The following is a 20,400-nucleotide window of genomic DNA, read 5'->3' as shown; positions in this document are numbered from 1 at the left end:
GGTGTATCAATGTCATTAATTCTTTTGCAGAACAAGCTCTTAATTTCATTGGTGTGGTCTACTGTTTTTTTTTTTTATTTCTTTGTCATTGATTTCTGCTCTAATCTTTCTTATTTCTATTCTTCTGCCTGATTTAGGCTTTATTTGCTGTTCTTTTTCCAGCTCCTTCAAGTGTAAAGTTAGGTTATCTGTTTCAGACTCTTTTTGTTTCTCAAGAAAGGCCTGTATTGCTATATGCTTCCCTCCTAGAACCACCATTGCTGTATCCCAAGAATTCTGAAATGTTGGGTTTTCATTTTCATTTATTTCCATTTATTTAAAAAATTTCTTCTTTAATTTCCTGGTTGGCCCATTCATTCTTTAGTAGGATGCTCTTCCATGTTTTTCTTGTAGTTGATTTCAAGTTTTAAATTGTGGTCTGAGAATATTCATTGTATGATTTTAATTTTTTGTACTGGTTGAGTCCTGATTTGTGACTCAGTATGTTACCTATTCTGGAGAATGTTCCACGTGCACTTGAGAAGAATGTGTGTCTGCTACTTTAGAATGAACTATCTGAATATATCTTTTAATCCATCTGGTCCTTTGTGTCATTCAATTGTTGATCTTCTGCTTAGATGATCTATATTATCTGTCCATTGCTGTGAGTGGGGTATTAAAGTCCCTTAGTATCATTGTATTACTATAATGAACTTCTTTAGATTTGTTTTTAATTGGTTTATATATTTGGATGCTATCTAGTTAGGGTCATAACAACTTACAATTGTTAGATCTTGTTGGATAGATACTTTTATGATATATTGTCCTTCTTCATCTCTTATTATAGTCTTTATTTTAAAATATTGTTTGTCCAGTATAAGGATGTCTACTGCAGCTTTCTTTTGATGTCCGTTAGTGTGATAAATGGTTCTCCACCACCTCATTTTCATTCTGGAAGTGTCTATATGTCTAAAATGAGTCTCTTGTAAGAAGCATTTTGATGGGTCTTGCTTTTACCCCCTTATCCAATGTGATACCCTATGCCTTTTTATTGGAGCATTTATTGCATTTACAGTCAGGGTCATTACTGAGAGATATGAATTTAATGCCATTGTATTATCTATAAAGCTGTTGTTTCTGTAGGTCATGTTCTTTGATATCTTTAATTCTGGTCTCTCTTTTTGCTCAAAGTGTCCCCTTTAATATTTCTCATAGGGTTGGTTTAGTATTCACAAATTCCTTGTTTTTGTTTGTCTTTGAAACTCTTTAGCTCTGTTTCTATTCTGAATGATAGCTTTGCTGGATAAAGTATTCTTGGTTGCATATTTTCCCATTTAGCACATTGAAAATATGATGCCAGTCTTTTCTGGCCTGCTGGGTCTTTGTGGATAGGTCTGCTTCCAGCCTTATGTGCCGACCCTTATAGGTTGAGGACCTCTTGTCCTGAGTTCTTTTCATGATTTTCTATTTGTATCTGAAATTTGTAAGCTTCACTATTATATGTGGAGGTACTGACCTATTTTTATGGATTTTGAGGGGGTTTCTCTGTGCCTCGTGGAGTTGAATACCTCTTTTCTTTCCCAGATTAGGGAAGTTCTCAGCTTTAATTTGTTCAAATAAATATTCTGCCCGTGTCTCCCTCTATTCATTTTCTGGGACCCCCTATAATCCAGATATTATTTCACTTTATGGATTTGCTTATTTCTCTAAGTCTCCCTTTGTGATACAGTAGTTTTCTTTCTCTCATCTTTTCAGCTTCTTTATTTTCCAGCATTTTATCTTCTGTCACTGACTCTTTTGTCTCATTTATCCTTGCTTTTAGAGCCTCCATTTTTAACTACATCTCAGTAATGGCATTTTTAGTTTTGTCCTGAGCAGATTTTTGTTCTTTTATTTCTACAGTAAGGAATTCTCTTGTGTCTTCTATACTTTTTTCCAAGCCCAGCTAGTATCTTTATAATAGCTTTAACTTCTATCTCAGACCTCTTACTTATATCCATGTTGATTAAATCTCACAGTGAGTACAAGTTCTTGTTCTTCCTTTTGGAGGATTTTCTCTGTTTTGTCATTTTGTCCAGAAAGGACTATCAGAAATATACAGAAAAGATAGCCTTAACAACAACAACAGAAAAAAAACACTGAAGAATAGAAAAACAAAACAAAATAAGAAAAAGTCAAGCTAGAAACAAAACAAAGAACTAGATCTTGCTATTTTGGCCTACTTGTTAAAGAAAACTAGATTCCAAAATAGGAAAGAATGAAAAACATATATATCCAATGTAAAATACAATAAAATACAGTGAAAGGAAATAAACAATTATATTGTGCTTGTTGTCTCTGCTGTTTGTTCCTTTTCTCTTTCTTAAGGTCTTTGCTCATGTCTTCCACTCTTTCAGTTACAGTGAGTCCTCATGATCCTTATCTATTAGGCATGTTTCTTTTGTTTTTCTTTGAATGGGTTGTGGCCTTGTCCCATTCTTTCAATTTGGATAGGTTTTTCTGCCTCCTCACTTTGTCTGCCTCTTTGTGTCTATTGGCGTATGTTAAGAATGTCAGCTATGTCTTCTCCTCTTGAAAGTAGTGAATTTATGAAGAAGAGGTCCTGTGCAGTGTCCCTTGTGTACTGGAAACTGCACTTCAGTAGTGTGTCCTGCATGTGCTACTTACATCCTGCTTTTGTGTCTGTGCACTTTTCCCTTCAGTTAGTCACCTGCACTGACTGTCTGCTTATTGTGGACCGTGCTTGTTCTCTGTAGTGTTAGTGGGACCTAGGCAAGGCATCTCTTAGGAGTTTCACCTGCTGGAGAACTTGAGGGTGGGGAAGAAGCTTTAGCAAAAATTTCTTTGTGCAAATATTCTTATGTTGGATCCCTTGAAGTTTTGGGACAGTTGGAGGCTGGGCTTCAGTAGGAGAGGGTATGGGTTTCTGGGCACAGTTTGTGGTGATATGTGGGCATAGCTGAGTTAGGTGTGCAATGGTGGCTGTGCACCCAGCAGCTGGGCAGGGCTCATATGCAGCTTAATGAAATCTTCTCTGAGCCCAGGGCTGAGACTAGCAGCATTGGTGTGTTGGAGTCCTTAGGAGAACTTGTGGGCATGGCATTTTGCTGACAAGTTAGTTTACTAGTGTCTATGCAGCCCAGGGTCCTGCAGATGGTCCTGTGCTTATGTTGGGAAATGGGAGTGGAAAGTGGCACCTGCCAACTCTCTCATTTTCAGCGAAGTCTCAAACATACTTTGAAAACAGTATAAACAGGTGTGTCTCCAGTTTGCCCCCAGCATTGTGTAGACTGCCATTTTTATATTACCTCCATGCACAGGCTGTTTTCTCTTAATGGTAGTGTGACACAGCTATTACAGCTATTACTAATCCTCTGGGCTTGCCCAGTGCTGAGTCAGCCAGCATTTAAAGCTCCAGATTCCAAATCCCAATGGTTATACAAATTCATGGAATTCAGCCCCTCTGTTTTTTTTAAATTAATTTTTAAATTTAACATATAATGTATCATTAGCCCCAGGGGTACAGGTCTGTGAATCACCAGGTATACACACTTCACAGCACTCACCATAGAACATAGCTTCCCCATTGTCCATAACCTAACCACCCTCTCCCTACCCTCCTCCCCCAACAACCCTGTTTGTTTTGTAAGATTAAGAGTCTCTTATGGTTTTTCTCCCTCCCTATCCTATCTTGTTTCATTTTTTCCTTCCTACCCCCCCATCCCCACGTTGCCTCTCAACTTCCTCATATCAGGGAGATCATATGATAATTGTCTTTCTCTGATTGACTTATTTCATTCAGCATAACACCCTCTAGTTCCATCCATGTCATCGCAAATGGCAAGATTTCATTTCTTTTGATGGCTGCATAGTATTCCATTGTGTATATATACATTATATCTTCTTTATCTGTTTATTTGTTGATGGACATCTAGGTTCTTTCCATAGTTTGGCTATTGTGGACATTGCTGCTACAAACATTCAGGTGAATGTGCCCCTTCAGATCACTACATTTTTATCTTTAGGGTAAATACCCAGTAGTGCGATTGCTCAGTCATAGGGTAGCTCTAATTTCCAATTTTTGAGGAACTTCCATGCTATTTTTCAGAGTGGCTGTACTATCTTGCATTCCCACCAACAGTTTAGGAGGGTTCCCCTTTCTCTGCAACCTTGCCAGCATCTGTCATTTCCTGACTTGTTAATTTTAGCCATTCTGACTGGTGTGAGATGGTATCTCATTGTGGTTTTGATTTGTATTTCACTGATGCTGAGTGATGTGGAGCACTTTTTCATGTGTCTGTTGGCTACTGGATGTCTTCTTTGTAGAAATGTCTGTTTATGTCCTCTGCCCATTTCTTGATTGGATTATTTGTTCTTTGGGTGTTGAATTTGATAAGTTCTTTATCGATTTTGGATACTAGCCCTTTATCTGATATGTCATTTGCAAATATCTTCTCCCATTCTGTCAGTTGTCTTTTGGTTTTGTTGACTGTTTCCTTTACTGTGCAAAAGCTTTTGATCTCGATGAAGTCCCAATAGTTCATTTTTCTCTTGCTTCCCTTGCCTTTGGCGATGTTTCTAGGAAGAAGTTGCAATGACTGAAGTCAAAGAGGTTGCTGCCTGTGTTTTCCTCAAGGATTTTGATGGATTCCTTTCTCACATTGAGGTCTTTCATCCATTTTGAGTTTATTTTCGTGTGTGGTGTAAGGAAATGGTCCAGTTTCATTTTTCTGCATGTGGCTGTCCAATTTTCCCAACACCATTTGTTGAAGAGACTGTCTTTTTTTGCATTGGACATTCTTTTCTGCTTTGTTGAAGATTAGTTAACCATAGAGTTGAGGGTCTATTTCTGGGATTTCTATTCTGTTCCACTTATCTATGTGTCTATTTTTGTGCCAGTACCATGCTGTCTTGATGACGACAGTATTGTAATAGAGCTTGAAATCTGGAATTGTGATGCCACCAACTGTGGCTTTCTTTTTCAACATTCTTCTGGCTATTCGGAGTCTTTTCTGGTTCCATATAAATTTTAGGATTATTTATTCCATTTCTTTGAAAAAAAAAAAGGATGGTATTTTGATAGGGATTGCATTAAATGTGTAGATTGCTTAAGGTAGCATAGACATTTTCGCAGTATTTGCTCTTCCAATCCATGAGCATGGAATGTTTTTCCATTTCTTTGTGTCTTTCTCAATTTCTTTCATGAGTACTTTATAGTTTTTTGAGTAGATTCTTTGCCTCTTTGGTTAGGTTTATTCCTAGGTATCTTATGGCTTTGGGTGCAATTGTAAATGGAACTGACTCCCTAATTTCTCATTCTTCTGTCTTGTTGGTGTATAGAAATGCAACAGATTTCTGTGCATTGATTTTATATCCTGACACTTTACTGAGTTCCTGTACCAGTTCTAGCAGATTTGGAGTGGAGTCTTTTGGGTTTTCCACATAAAGTATCATATCATCTGCAAAGCGTGATAGTTTGACTTCTTCTTTGCTGATTCGGGTGCCTTTAATTTCTTTTTGTTTGATGGCTGAGGCTAGGTCTTTTAGTACTATGTTGAATAACAGTGGTGATAATGGACATCCCTGCCATGTTTCTGACCTTAGCAGAAAAGCTCTCAGTTTTTCTCCATTGAGAATGATATTCGCGGTGGGTTTTTCATAGATGGCTTTGATGATATTGAGGTTTGTGCCCTCTATCCCTACACTTTGAAGAGTTTTGATCAAGAAAGGATGTTGTACTTTATCAAATGCTTTTTCAGCATCTATTGAGTGTATCATATGGTTCTTGTTTTTTCTTTTATTAATGTATTTTATCATATTGATTGATTTGCCAATGTTGAACCAACCTTGCAGCCCAGTAATAAATCCCACTTAGTCATGGTGAATAATCCTTTTAATGTACTGTTGGGTCGCATTGGCTAGAATTTTCTCATCTCTGTTCATCAAGGATATTGGTCTGTAATTCTCTTTCTTGATGGGGTCTTTGTCTGGTTTTGGGATCAAGGTAATGCTCGCCTCATAAAACGAGTTGACAGTTTTCCTTCCATTTCTATTTTTTTGGAACAGTTTCAGGAGAATAGGAATTAATTCTTCTTTAAATGTTTGGTAGAATTCCCCTGGGAAGCTGCCTGGCCCTGGGCTGTTGTTTGTTGGGAGATTTTTGATGACTGCTTCAATCTCCTTACTGGTTATGGGTCTGTTCAGGTTTTCTATTTCTTTCTGGTTCAGTTGTGGTAGTTAATATATCCCTAGGAATGCATCCATTTCTTCCAGATTGTCAAATTTGTTGGCGTATAGTTGCTCAAAATATGTTCTTATAATTGTTTGTATTTCTTTGGTATTGATTGTGATCTCTCCTCTTTCATTCATGATTTTATTTATTTGGATCCTTTCTCTTTTCCTTTTGATAAGTCTGGCCAGGGGTTTATCAATCTTAGTAATTCTTTCAAAGAACGAGCTTCTAGTTTCATTGATTTGTTCTATTGTTTTTTTTTGGATTCTATTTCATTGATTTCTGCTCTGGTATTTATTAGTTCTCTTCTCCTGCTGGGTTTAGGCTTTATTTGTTGTTCTTTCTCCACTCCTTTAGGTGTAGGGTTAGGTTGTGTATTTCAGACCTTTCTTGTTTCTTGAGAAAGACTTGTATTGCTATATATTTTCCTCTCAGGACTGCCTTTCCTGTGTCCCATAGATTTTGAAAGTTGTGTTTTCATTATCATTTGTTTCCATGAATTTTTTCAATTCTTCTTTAATTTCCTGGTGGATCCATTCATTCTTTAATAGGATGCTCTTTAGCCTCCATGTATTTGAGTTCTTTCCAAATTTCCTCTTGTGATTGAGTTCTAGCTTCACAACATTGTGGTCTGAAATATGCAGGGAATGATCCCTATCTTTTGGTACTGGTTGAGACCCAGTTTGTGACCTAGGATATGATCTATTCTGGAGAATGTTCCATGTGCACTAGAGAAGAATGTGTATTCTGTTGCCTTGGGATGGAATGTTCTGAATGTATCTGTGATGTCCATCTGGTCCCATGTGTCATTTAAGGCCTTTATGTCCTAGTTGATCTTTTGCTTGGATGATCTGTCCATTTCAGTGAGGGGTGTGTTAAAATCCCCTACCATAATTGTATTATTGTTGATGTGTTTCTTTGATTTTGTTATTAATTGGCTTATACAGTTGGCTGCTCCCATGTTAGGGGCATAGATATTTAAAATTGTTAGATCTTTTTGTTGGACAGACCCCTTAAGTATGATATAATGTCCTTCCTCATCTCTTATTATAATCTTTGGCTTAAAATCTAATTGATCTGATATAAGGATTGCCACTTCAGCTTTCTTTTGATGTCCATTAGCATGTTACATTGTTTTCCACCCCCTCACTTTAAATCTGGAGGTGTATAAATGAGTTTAAAATGAGTTTCTTGGGGCGCCTGGGTGGCTCAGTGGGTTAAGGCCTCTGCCTTCGGCTCAGGTCATGGTCCCAGGGTCCTGGGATTGAGCCCTGCATCAAGTTCTCTGCTCAGCAGGGAGCCTGCTTCCCCCTCTCTCTCTGCCTGCCTCTTTGCCTACTTGTGATCTCTTGTTCTGTCAAATAAATAAATAAAATCTTTAAAAAAATAGAATGAGCTTCTTGTAGAGAGAATATTGATGGGTTTTGGTTTTTTTAATCCATTCTGATACCCTGTGCCTTTTGATTGGGGCATTTAGCCCATTTACATTCAGGGCAAGTATTGAAAGATATGAATTTAGTGCCATTGTGTTGCCTGCAAGGTGACTATTACTGTATATTGTCTCTGTTCCTTTCAGATCTACTACTTTTAGGCTCTTTCTTTGCTTAGAAGACCCCTTTCAATATTTCCTGGACGGCTGGTTTGGTGTTTACAAACTCTTTTAGTTTTTGTTTGTCCTGGAAACTTTTTATCTCTCCTTCTAGTTTCAATGATAACCTAGCTGGATATAGTATTCCTGGCTGCATGTTTTTCTCATTTAGTGCTCTGAATATGCCAGTTCTTTCTGGTCTGCCAGGTCTCTGTGGATAAGTCTGCTGCCAATCTAATATCTCTCCCAGATTTCTTGCCCCGATCTACTTTCAGGACTTTCTCTTTGTCACTAAGACTTGCAAGTTTTACTATTAGGTGACGGGGTGTGGACCTATTCTTATTGATTTTTGAGGGCGTTCTCTGCGCCTCCTGGATTTTGATGCTGTTCTATTTGCCATATTAGGGTAATTCTCTACAATAATTCACTCCAATATACCTCTGCCCCCTCTCTCTTTCTTCTTCTTCTGGAATCCCAGTTATTCTATTATTGTTTCATCTTATGGTATCGCTTATCTCTCAAATTCTTCCCTCGCGGTCCAGTAGTTTTTTGTCTCCCTTTTGCTCAGCTTTTATATTCTCCATCTTTGGTCTTCTATATCATTAATTCTCTCTTCTGTCTCATTTCCTAGCAGTAAGAGCCTCCATTTTTGATGGCACCTCATTAATAACTTTTTTGATTTCAGCTCGGTAGATTTTATTCTTTTATTTCTCCAGAAATGGCTTTTATTTCTCCAGATAGGGTTTCTCTAATATCCTCCATGCCTTTTTCGATCCCAGCTAGCACCTTGGGAATCATCATTCTGAACTCTAGATCTGACATATTACCAGCGTCCATATTGATTAGGTCCCTAGTTCTTTTGTACTGTCTCTTGTTCTTTTTTTTTTTTTTTTTTGTGGTGAGTTTTTCTGCCTTGTCATTTTATCCAGATAAGAATATATGATAGGAATTGCATTAAATGTGTAGATTGCTTTAGGTAGCATAGACATTCTCACAATATTTGTTCTTCCAATCCAGGAGCATGGAACATTTTTCCATTTCTTTGTGTTTTCCTCAATTTGTTTCATGAGTTCTTTATAGTTTTCTGAGAATAGATTCTTTGCCTCTTTGGTTAGGTTTATTCCTAGGTATCTTATGGTTTTGGGTGCAATTCTAAATAGGATTGACTCCTTAATTTCTTTTTCTTCTGTCTTGTGGTTGGTGTAGAGACATGCAACTGATTTCTGTGCATTGATTTTATATCCTGACAACTTTACTGAATTCCTGTACAAGTTCCAGCAGTTTTGGAGTGTAGTCTTTTGGGTTTTCCGCATATAGTATCATGTCATCTGCAAAGAATGATAATTTGACTTCTTTGCCAATTTGGATGCCTTTAATTTCTTTTTGTTGTCTGATTGCTGAGGCTAGGACTTCTAGTACTGTGTTGGAAAACAGCATGGAGGTTCCTCAAAAAGTTGAAAATAGAGCTGCCCTATGACCCAGCAATCGCACTACTGGGTATTTACTCTAAAGATACAAACGTAGTGATCCAAAGGGGCACATGCACCCGAATGTTTATAGCAGTAATGTCCACAATAACCAAACTATGGAAAGAACCTAGATGTCCATCAACAGATGAATAGAAAAAGAAGAGGTGGTATAGATATACAATGGAATACTATGCAGCCATCAAAAGAAATGAAATCTTGCCATTTGTGACGATGTGGATGGAACTAGAGGGTATTATGCTTAGCGAAATAAGTCAATCAGAGAAAGACAACTATCATATGATCTCCCTGATATGAGGAAGTGGAGATGCAACATGGGGGGTTTGGGGGTAGGAAAAGAATAAATGAAACAAGATGGGATCAGGAGGGAGACAAACCATAAGTGGCTCTTAATCTCACAAAACAAACTGAGGGTTGTGGGTGGAAGTGGGGACGGGAGGAGGGGTGGGGTTATGGACATTGGGGAGTGCTGTGAAGTGTGTAAACCTGGTGATTCACAGACCTGTACCCCTGGGGATAAAAATACATTATATGTTTATAAAAAAATTAAAAAATTAATAAATTAAAAAAATGTACACTCTGCTAAAAGAAGTTAAAAGAAAAAAAAAAGACTGTATGAATGAGAGAACAAAATACTAAAGCAGTGGCAAAGACCCCAGAAAAATATGTGTTAACCAAATCAGAAGAGACCCCAAATTGTGGGGAGAAGAAAGGGGGTAAAAAGAAGTTAAAAAATCAAAAAAAGAAAAAGAAAAAGAGAAAAGAAAAAATATGTATTAGACTGCTGAATAGGACAAAGCTGCCCACTTGATTTTGGGAGCATTTTGGTCTCTTAGAAGAAACTACCTCCCAAAATTTTAAATAAAGAAACACACACACACACACACACACACACACACACACACATATTTATAAAAAATAAGTGTAAACATGACAAAGTGATGAAATATGACTGTAAAGATGAAAATTTTTAAAAATTCTAAAAAAAGAGTTGATAAGTTGGTTGGGAAAAGAAAGAAAAAGAAAGTGGAGAGAATTTGCTCAGGCTGGAGACTAGAACAAAGCCTGTGCTAGATTTAGGGTATATTTTGATCTATTAGAAGAAGTTGTATCTCAAAAGTTTTTAGAAGAAAAAACCCTATGTGTATAAAAAAGATAGAGTCAGATACAATGAAGGATAAAATATGACTATAATAACAAAGGTTCGAAATAATTTTTTAAAAGAAAGGTATTGTTAAGATAAATGAGTTAAAAAATGTTAAAAGAGGGAAAGGTAAAGGTTAAAAAATTACAATAAGAAAAATTTTTTAAAAATTTAATTAACTTTGCAAGACTAAAGAATCATGGGGAAAAACCATGAATTCCATGATTTGCTTTCCCCTCCTCTGGAATTCCGCTGTTCTCCCTGATCAGTGATTTTGGTCTTGGCTGGATTTCTTGCTGATCTTCTCGGGGAGGGTCCTGTTATAGTGATTCTTAAGTGTCTTTGCCCAGGCGGAATTGCTTGCCCTTGCCAGGGGCTGGGCTAAGTAACTTGCTCTGGTTTGCTCTTGGGAGCTTTTGTTCCCTGAATACTTTCTGTAGAGCTCTGGAGGATGGGAATGAAGATGGTGGCTGCCCAATCTCCAGCCCAGAGGAGCCGAGAGCTCAGGGCCCTCTCCTCAGTGTGCCCTTGGAGAAAAGCGCTCAATCACTCCATCTCTCTGGTCTCCAGCAGTTCTCTAAGCTCACTCAGCCTGTGACTGAGCTTTTCTGTCTCTGGCACACAGCCCCATTTGGGGTCTCCAAACCTAGCAGATCCCTATCGCTCTTCCAGGGGTCTCCCTGGATATGCCACTTGTGGGGTCCCTGCTCAAAGAGCAGTGGCCCAACTGTGCCACGGATCACAGTTTAAGGTAACCCCGAGCTGAGAGCTCACTCCTCTGCTCCATCTCTGTATTTGGCTTCCCCCCTCTAATACCTGCAAGCTCTGCTACACTCAGACACCCCTGATCCTTCTGTGAACCCGTGGGACCTGAGAGCACGCTGTCCCCACAAGGGCTCCACCCCCGCTTAGCTTCTGGAGTGATGTTCCTCAGTGGAGCAGACTTCTAAAAGTTCTGATTTTGTGCTGTTACTCTGCCACTTGCCAGAAGCCGGCCCCTTCCCCTGCGGTCTATCTTCCTGTCACTTTGGATTCACTTCTCGACAGGTCCTACCTTTCAGAAAGTGGTTGATTTTCTGTTTCTAGAATTGCTGCTCTTCTCTTCAATCTCCTGTTGGATTTGTAGGTGTTTGGAATGGTTTGATAAATATCTAGCTGAAATCCTGCTACCTGATGTCATCTCAGCCTGCTACTTATATGCCATCTTGACTCCTCCCCCCACCCTTCTGGTTTTTAAAACCAAAAGACGTGGGAATTTGTCTGCCTTGTGTGAGCTCCCTGGTGCAAGGACCTATTTCTCTCCCCTCTCTTCACATGCAGCTCTCTCCCTTCTGTGGGCATTTTTCCTCCACCTTTCTGACCTTCCTAAACTTTCAGATGCAGATTCTTTCCCTTCTCCTTCTCCCTCTCCTTCTCCTTTTCCTCCTTCTCCTCCTTCCCGGCCTCCTCCTCTTCCCCCTCCTCCTTCTCCTCTTCCTTCTTCTTCTTAAGATTTTATTTATTCATCTAAGAGAGAGAGGACAAGCAGAGGGAGGGACAGAGGGAGAGAGAGAGGAATAAGCTGTTCTCCTACTAATCAGGGACCCCATTGTGGGGCTCCATTCCAGAACCCTGGGATCATGACCTGAACCTAAGGTTTAACCTACTGAGCCACTCAGGCACCCCAGATGCAGCTTCTCTATATTTAGTTGTGGAATTTGTTTTGCCAATCTTTGGATCTCTCTCTGATTTGTTGACTTGGATGTGGATGATTTCTATTTGTAAACATGGGATGGGGTGAGCCCAGTGTCCTACTCCACCATCATCCCAAGCTCCCCCATATTAACAATTTATTAAATGGTGAAAAGACAGACTATAGGTGTTATTAATCTATCATTTTAATCTGTTGAAATGATCTTTTTTTTCAGCTATCAACCTGTGGTTGACTATGTAGATGCTCAATTTGAGGCCTATCTTCAAGAAGAATTGAAAATTAAACATTCCTTCATTGATTACCATGATTCCCGTATACACGTGTGTCTTTACTTCATTTCACCTACAGGACATTCCCTGAAGTCCCTTGATCTATTAACTATGAAGAACATTGACAGTAAGGTGTGTTAGATAAATCCATCAACCTACCAAGATTTGATAATTATTTTGTGATAATATATAACTTGAAGGTATTTACATATAAGAACTTGTTAATTTTAATACGTTAAAATATAATTTTTCTTTTCTTTTTTTAAAAATATTTTTATTTATTTATTTGACAGAGATCACAAGTAGGCAGAGAGGCAGGTGGCGGCCGGGGGGGAAGCAGGCTCCCCATGGAGCAAAGAGCCCAATGCAGGGCTTGATCCCAGGACCCCGAGATCATGACCCGAGCTGAAGGCAGAGGCTTTAACCCACTGAGCCACGCAGGCGCCCCCTATTTTTTCTTTTAAAAGAGGTTTTATTTATTTGACAGAGAGAGGGAGAGAGTATGAGCAAGGGGAGCAGCAGGCGGAGGGAGAGGGAGAAGGAGAAGGAGGCTTTCCTCTGAGCAGGGATCCTGATGGGGGGCTTGATCTCAGGATCCTGGGATCATGACTTGAGCTGAAGGGACATGCTTAGCCATCCAGGCTTCCCCAAATATAATTTTTTTTCTGTTAGTCCTTAAAGCATTGTTTCCAAGGGAAACATACCACAAACTTAGTAGTTCAAATAACAGAAATTAATTTTCACACAATTATGGGAATTAGAAGTCCAAGATGAAGATGTCACCAAGGTTTTCTTTTTCTTCTAAAACCTTTATTTTTATTTATTTATTTTTTTTTAGTGATAGATGGTTGCCTTCTCACTGCATCCCCACATGGTCTTTCCTCTACACATATTTGATGTTTCTTTATGTCCATGTTTCCTATTTTTTTAAAAAAGATTTTATTTATTTATTTGACAGAGAGAGATCACAAGTAGGCAGAGAGGCAGGCGGGGGGGGGGCGGGGAGCAGGCTCCCCACTGAGCAGAGAGCCCAATGCAGGACTCGATCCCAGGACCCTGAGATCATGACCTGAGCTGAAGGCAGAGCCACCCAGGCACCCTATGTTTCCTATTCTTATAAACACACCAGTCACGTTGGATTAGGGCCTATTCTAATGACCTTATTTTCACTTGATCACCTCTTTAAAGAGTCTTTTCTGAGATACTTAGGGTTAGGGCCTCAACGTATGCACTGGGGAGGGATGATACATTGAACACGTACTAGCATTTGATAAATTTCAACCTTAGCTTTCCAGAAACATTTGATTAACTTAAATTAGTTTAATTTAATTTAATTAATTTAAATTAATTAAATTAATTAAGACTAATTTAAATTAAACATTTAATTAAACATTTAATTAATTAGGTGTGTATTAGGAAAATAAGATAAAGTTTAAAAAATTTTTAAATAAAAATTTACAGGTTTTTTTATGATTAAACTCATAGAGGTTGTGGCAGTTTTTCTGTATTTTTGAAATTGATTTCATTCTACAGTACTATAAAACTATCCCATTAACATTTACCTGTTACTCCTGATTGTGTGAGTCATGAAGTTTTCATGATCCTGGTTAGTGGTCCTATCACAGAGGATTCAGGATGTAATATGTATGTATATATTTTTTCCAGTAGAGGATAAATATACATGTGAAAGAAACTTTTATATCATGAGTTTTTTCTACACTTTATTAAGTTGAGGAGAGAAAAAGTTGTAAAATTTTTATCAAAGAAGGCCTGACTTGTGCTGTGTATTGTTCAAACTGGAAAGAAATTTTGTACCTAATCTTTTTTTTTAACATCTTAATTTAATTTTATTTTTTCCAATGTTTCAAGATTCATTGTTTATGCACCACACCCAGTGCTCCATGCAATATGTACCCTCCTAATACCCACCAACAGGCTCACCTATCCTGTACCTAATCTTATATGTCACCATGTTGTTGAAAGAAGTTAGATTTCTAGTTAAAATCAAGAGATGGCTCAATTTCTTGATCATTAGGGTATTCAATCACTAGGGACACATAGTTTTATTTATTTATTTTTAAAAAGATTTTATTTATTTATTTGACAGAGAGAGATCATAAGTAGATGGAGAGGCAGGCAGAGAGAGAGAGAGAGAGAGAGAGAGAGAGAAGCAAGCTCCCAGCTGAGCAGAGAGCCTGATGCGGGACTCAATCCCAGGACCCTGAGATCATGACCTGAGCCAAGGGCAGCGGCTTAACCCACTGAGCCACACAGGCGCCCCCATAGTTTTATTTTTAATTTTATGGGTAGCTGTTATCATCAAACAATTTCCAGATATAGAAAATTACTTTTTTTTTTTTTTTACAGGAACATTACATAAAAGGGTGAGCAATGGTGTGTGTGTGTGTCTGCCATCTTCTCTTCTAGGTTGCTCAGTTCTCTTCTGCAATAAGTGACTTTCATCCCTCAAATATGAACACTTAAGGGATTATTAACATGGAAATTTCTACTTGTTATGTGTTAAGGTTTTGCTATCATTAGAAGATAACTTTCTCAGCAATATGACCCAAGATATTTATGTTAAACTTGAACCCATCTTAGTAGTTGTCTGCTTTTTACTGTGGAAGGTTTTATTTAAGATTCTAAAATTTGAACATCAGTGTTATATTGAGGCCCTAGATTGGTACAAGGATTTTTAAAAAATGCACTTTGAAGAATCTAAAACAAAAACAATATACCTAGAACTGACTTTTATGCACACTTACAATATCACAGAACTTGACATTGTATATCTATGATTTGATAAGATACTTTCACAGTAAAAACAGATATTTTCTAGTTTTGCATATTTTTAATTTCTACAAAGTTTAATTATTAAAATGTAACTGCATGGAGACAGGAGTGATCATATTGCAGAACTACAAAGAAAAGTTTATGAATAAAATTTCAACCTCAAATATGCAATATAGAAATAATACCTTTTTACAAACATCAAATGATATTTGTGAGCAGGATATTATACACACACACACACACACACACACACACACACACACACAACACACATTCAGTCTTCAAGGTATAGTAACAAAAAAAGTATACTATTTTTAGGTGGCCTTTGAAAACCAAAAACAAATATATCTACAAATACATGGATTTATGGAGAAGGTGATGAAAATGAAAGACAAAATTAATTTAGTGTACAGTATTGATGAAAGTTACTCCTGACTTTCAGTACTCAGTTTAAGAAATCAAATTGAATATGAATTAATTTGACTATCTTATTCTACTATGTACATTTTAATAACTCCAAATGTGTGGAAAGTTTAAGAAAGTTTGAGAAAATAAATTTGGAACTTCTAAACCTGAATTCTGATAAAAGATTAATATTCAAAATACTAATGATTTTGGACAGCCGTTTTGTGACAAAGGTATGGTAGTAGCCAGTGATTATCTAGTTGTAAAAATTTACTGTGAGAGATTATGAGGTTTTGACATAAAAATTCCAGGAATAACAACAAATCCTCAATGGTGAGATTTTGTTTGGCTCTTTATTTACAGGTGAACATTGTACCATTGATTGCCAAAGCAGATACAATTTCTAAAAATGATTTACAGAAATTCAAGTGTAAAATAATGAGTGAATTGGTTAGCAATGGCATCCAGATATATCAGTTTCCAACAGATGATGAAACTACTACTCAGGTGAACTCCTCAATGAATGTAAGATTTTATTTTATTTTTTAAAATTTTTATTGTGTTATGTTTGTATCCATACAATACATCATTAGGTTTTGATGTAGTGTTCCAAGATTCATTGTTTATATATAAAACCCAGTTCTCCTTGTAATACCTGCCTTCCTTAATACACCACCAGGTTCACCCATCCCTTCTCTGCCCCCTCCAAAACCCTCAGTTTGTTTGTCGGAGTCCACAGTCTCTCATGGTTCATCTCCCCCTCTGATTTCCCCTAATTCACTTTTCCTTTCCTTCTTTTAATGTCCTCGATGTTATTCCTTATTTTGCATAAGTAAGTGAAACCATGTGATCCTTGGCTTTCTCCGCTTGACTTATTTCTCATAATCTCCTCCAGTCCCGTCCATGTTGATGCAAAAGTTGGGTATTCATCTTTTCTGATGGCTGAGTAATAGTCCATTATATATATGGACCACATCTTCCTTATATTCATCTGTTGAAGGGCATCTCAGATCTTTCCACAGTTTGGCTACTGTGGACATTGCTGCTATAAACATTGGGGGTGCATGTGGCCCTTCTTTTCACTACATCTGTATCTTCAGGGTAAATACCCCATAGTGCAATTCCAGGGTCATAGGGTAGCTCTATTTTTAATTTTTTGAGGAACCTCCACACTGTTTTCCAAAGTGGCTGCACCAACTTGCATTCTCACCAACAGTGTAAAAGGGTTCCCTTTTCTCCATATCCTCTCCAACATTTGTTGTTTCTTGCCTCGCCAATTTTTGCCATTCTAACTGATGTAAAGTGGTATCTCAATGTGGTTTTGATTTGAATTTCCCTGATGGCTAATGATGATGAACATTTTTTCATGTGTCTGTTAGCCATTTGCATGTCTTCATTAGACAAGTGTCTGTTCATTTCTTCTGCCCATTTTTGACATATCTGTGTTTTGTGTGTTTAGTTTGAGAAATTCTTTATAGATCTTGGAAATCAGCCCTTTGTCTGTAGTGTCGTTTGCAAAAATCTTCTCCCATTCTGGGGTTGCCTCTTTGTTTTGCTAACTGTTTCCTTTGCTGTGTGGAAGCCTTTCATCTTGATGAAGTCCCAAAAGTTTATTTTCACTTTTGTTTCCCTTGCCTTTGGAGATGTGTCTCGAAAGAAGTTGCTATGACTGATGTCAATGAGCTTACTGGCTATGTTCTCCTGTAGGATTTTGATGGATTCCTGTCTCACATTGAGGTCTTTCATCCATTTTGAGTTTATCTTTGTGTATGGTGTAAGAGAATGGTTGAGTTTCATTCTTCTGTACATAGTTTTCCAATTTTCCCAGCATCATTTATTGAAGCAACTATATTTTTTCCATTCCATATTTTTTCCTGCTTTGTTGAGTATTAGTTGACCATAGAGTTGAGAGTCCATAACTGGACTCTATACTCTTCCATTGGTCTATGTGTCTGTTTTTGTGTCAATACCATGATGTCTTGGTGGTAAACTTTGTAATATAGCTTGAAATAAGGCAACATGATGCCCCCATCCTTGTTTTTCTATTTTAACATTTTTTGGAGATTCAGAATCTTTTCTGTTCCATACAAATTTTAGGATTGTTTGTTCCAACACTTTGAAAAATGCCAATGGTATTTTGATCAGGATGGCATTAAAATTATAGATTGCTCTGGGCAGTATAGACATTTTAACAATTTCTTCTTCCAGTCCATGAGCATGGAATGTTTTTCCATCTTTTTGTGTCTTCTTCAATTTCTTTCTTGAGTGTTCTGTAGTTCCTCGAGTATAGATCCTTTACCTCTTTGGTTAGGTTTATTCCAAGGTATCTTATGGTTTTTGGTGCTATGTAAATAAAATTGAATCTCCAATTTCTGTTTCTACAATTTCATTCTTAGTATATAAGAAAGCAACTGATTTCTATGCATTGATTTTATATCCTGCAACATTACTGAATGGCTGTATAAGTTCTAGTAATTTGGGGGTGGAGTCTTTTATGTTTTCTACATAAAGTATAATGTCATCTGTGAAGAGAGAGAGTTAGACTTCTTCTTTGCCAATTTGAGTACCTTTTATTTCATTTTGTTGTCTGATTGCTGATTGCTGTTGCTAGAAGTACTATATCGAACAATAGTGGCAATAGTGGGCATCCTTGTGTTCCAGATCTCAATGGGAAGGCTCTCAGCTTTGCCTCATTAAGAATGATGTTCTCTGTGGGTTTTTCATAGATGGATTTTATTAAGTTGAGGAATGTTCCCTCTATCCCCATACTCTGAAAATTTTTAATCAGGAAAGGATGCTATGTTTTGTCAAATGCTTTTTCTGCATCAATTGAGAGGACCATGTTGTTCTTCTCTCTTCTCTTATTTATTTGTTCTATTACATAGATTGATTTGAAAATGTTGAAACACCCTTGCCTCCCAGGGGATAAATCTGGTTGTGGTGGATAATCTTTTTAATGTAGTGTTGGATCCTATTACCTAAGATCTTGTTGAGAATCTTGGTATACATACTGGTCAGAAATATTGTTCTGGAATTCTCCTTTTTGATGGGGGTTTTTGCCTGGTTTGGGATCAGGGTAATACTGGCTTCATAGAAAGAGTTTGGAAGTTTTCCTTCTGTTTCTATATTTTGAAACAACTTCAGAAGTATAAGTTTGATTTCTCCTTTTGATGTTTGGCAGACTTCCTCAGAGAATCCATCAGGTCCTGGCCTCTTGTTTCTTGGGAGGTTTTTGATCACTGCTTCAATCTCTTTGCTAGATATTGGTCTATTCAGGTTGTCAAGTCTTCCTGTTTCAGTCTTGGGAGTTTATAGGTTTCCAGGAATGCATCCATTTTTTCTAGGTTGATTAAGTTATTGTCATATAGGTGTTGATAATAATTTCTGATTATTGTTTCTATTTCCTTAGTGTTAGTTGTGATCCCCCCTTTCAATCATGATTTTATTATTTTGGGTCCTTTCCCTTTTCTTTTGGACTAGTCTGGTCAGTGGTTTATCACCTATTAATTCCGTCAAGGAACCACCTTCTAGTTCCCTTGATGTGTTCTACTGTATATTTGGTTTCTAACTGATTGATCTCTGCTCTAATCTTAATTATTTCCCTTCTTATGCATGGGTTGGTTTAATTTGTTGTTGATTCTCCCATTCTTTCAGGTGTAAAGACAGTTTGTGTATTCGGGATTTTTCTTTTTCTCTTTTGTCTTTCTTTCTTTCTTTCTTTCTTTCTTTCTTTCTTTCTTTCTTTCTTTCCTTCTTTCTTTCTTTCTTTCTTTCTTTCAGCTTGGATGGCTATGTATTTCCCCCTTAGGACTGCCTTTGCCCTATTCCATAGGTTTTGGAATGAAGGGTTTTCATTCTCATTGGTTTCCAGGAATTGTTTAAGTTCTTCTTTGGTTTCCTGGGTGATCCAAATATTCTTGAGCAGAATAGTTTTTAGCTTCCAAGTATTTGAATTTCTTACAAACTTTTTCTTGTGATTGAAGTTCCAGTTTCAAAGCATTGCGGTCTAAGAATATGTAGGGAATAATTTCTATCTTTTGGTATTGGTTGAGCCCTGATTTGTGACCCAGTAGGTGGTCTATTCTGGAGAAAGTTCCATGTGAGCTAGAGAAGAATGAATATTCTGTTGTTTTAGGGTGGAATGTTCTGCATATATCTATGAGGTCCATCTGGTCCAATGTGTCATTCAAAGCTCTTGTTTCTTTTGATTCTCTGCTTGGTTGATTTGTCTATTGCTGAGAATGGTGTGTTAAGATCCTCTACAATTAACGTATTCTTATCAATATGCCTCTTTATTTTGGTTAACAGTTGGCTTATGTAGTTGACTGCTCCCATATTGGGAGCATAGATATTTACAACTGTTAGAACCTCTTGTTGGATAGATCCTTTAAGCATGATGTTGTGTCCTTGTATATCTCTGTCTACAGTCTTAAGCTTAAAATCTTATTTGTCTGATATGAGAATCACTACCCCAGATTTCTTTTGCAGCCCATTGACATGAAAGATGGTTCTCCATCCCTTCACTTTCGGTCTGGATGTATATTTAGGTTCAAAATGTGTCTTTTGTAGAAAGCATATGGATGGGTCATGTCTTTTCATCCAATCTTCAACCCTGTGCCATTTCATGGGATCATTTAGGCTGTTCACATTGAGAGTGATTATTGAAAGATATGATTTTATTTTCATCATGTTATGTGAAGTCCTTGTTTCTACAGATTGTCTCCAAATATCTCTGTTCTTTATCACTCTTGGGGTCTTTCTGCTTTTATAGAACCCTCCTTAATATTTCTTGCATGGCCAGATTAATGGC

General features: G+C 37.4%; 1 protein-coding gene across 1 annotated transcript in view; it reads left to right on the top strand.

The window, feature by feature from the left end:
* LOC111145999 (septin-14-like) overlaps nt 1-20,400 on the top strand; it is a 116,872-nt gene that overhangs the window by 30,775 nt on the left and 65,697 nt on the right. Inside the window, 2 exon segments of the mRNA XM_022501363.1 lie at nt 12,338-12,524; nt 15,954-16,115. Of these exon segments, the coding sequence (XP_022357071.1) occupies nt 12,338-12,524; nt 15,954-16,115 (349 nt within the window).

The sequence above is a fragment of the Enhydra lutris genome, unplaced genomic scaffold (assembly GCF_002288905.1).
Source record: "Enhydra lutris kenyoni isolate GAN:26980312 unplaced genomic scaffold, ASM228890v2 scaffoldscaffold13, whole genome shotgun sequence".
Taxonomy (NCBI): domain Eukaryota; kingdom Metazoa; phylum Chordata; class Mammalia; order Carnivora; family Mustelidae; genus Enhydra; species Enhydra lutris.
Note: the sequence above shows the minus strand (reverse complement) of the source record. Positions and strands in the feature narration are given on the sequence as shown.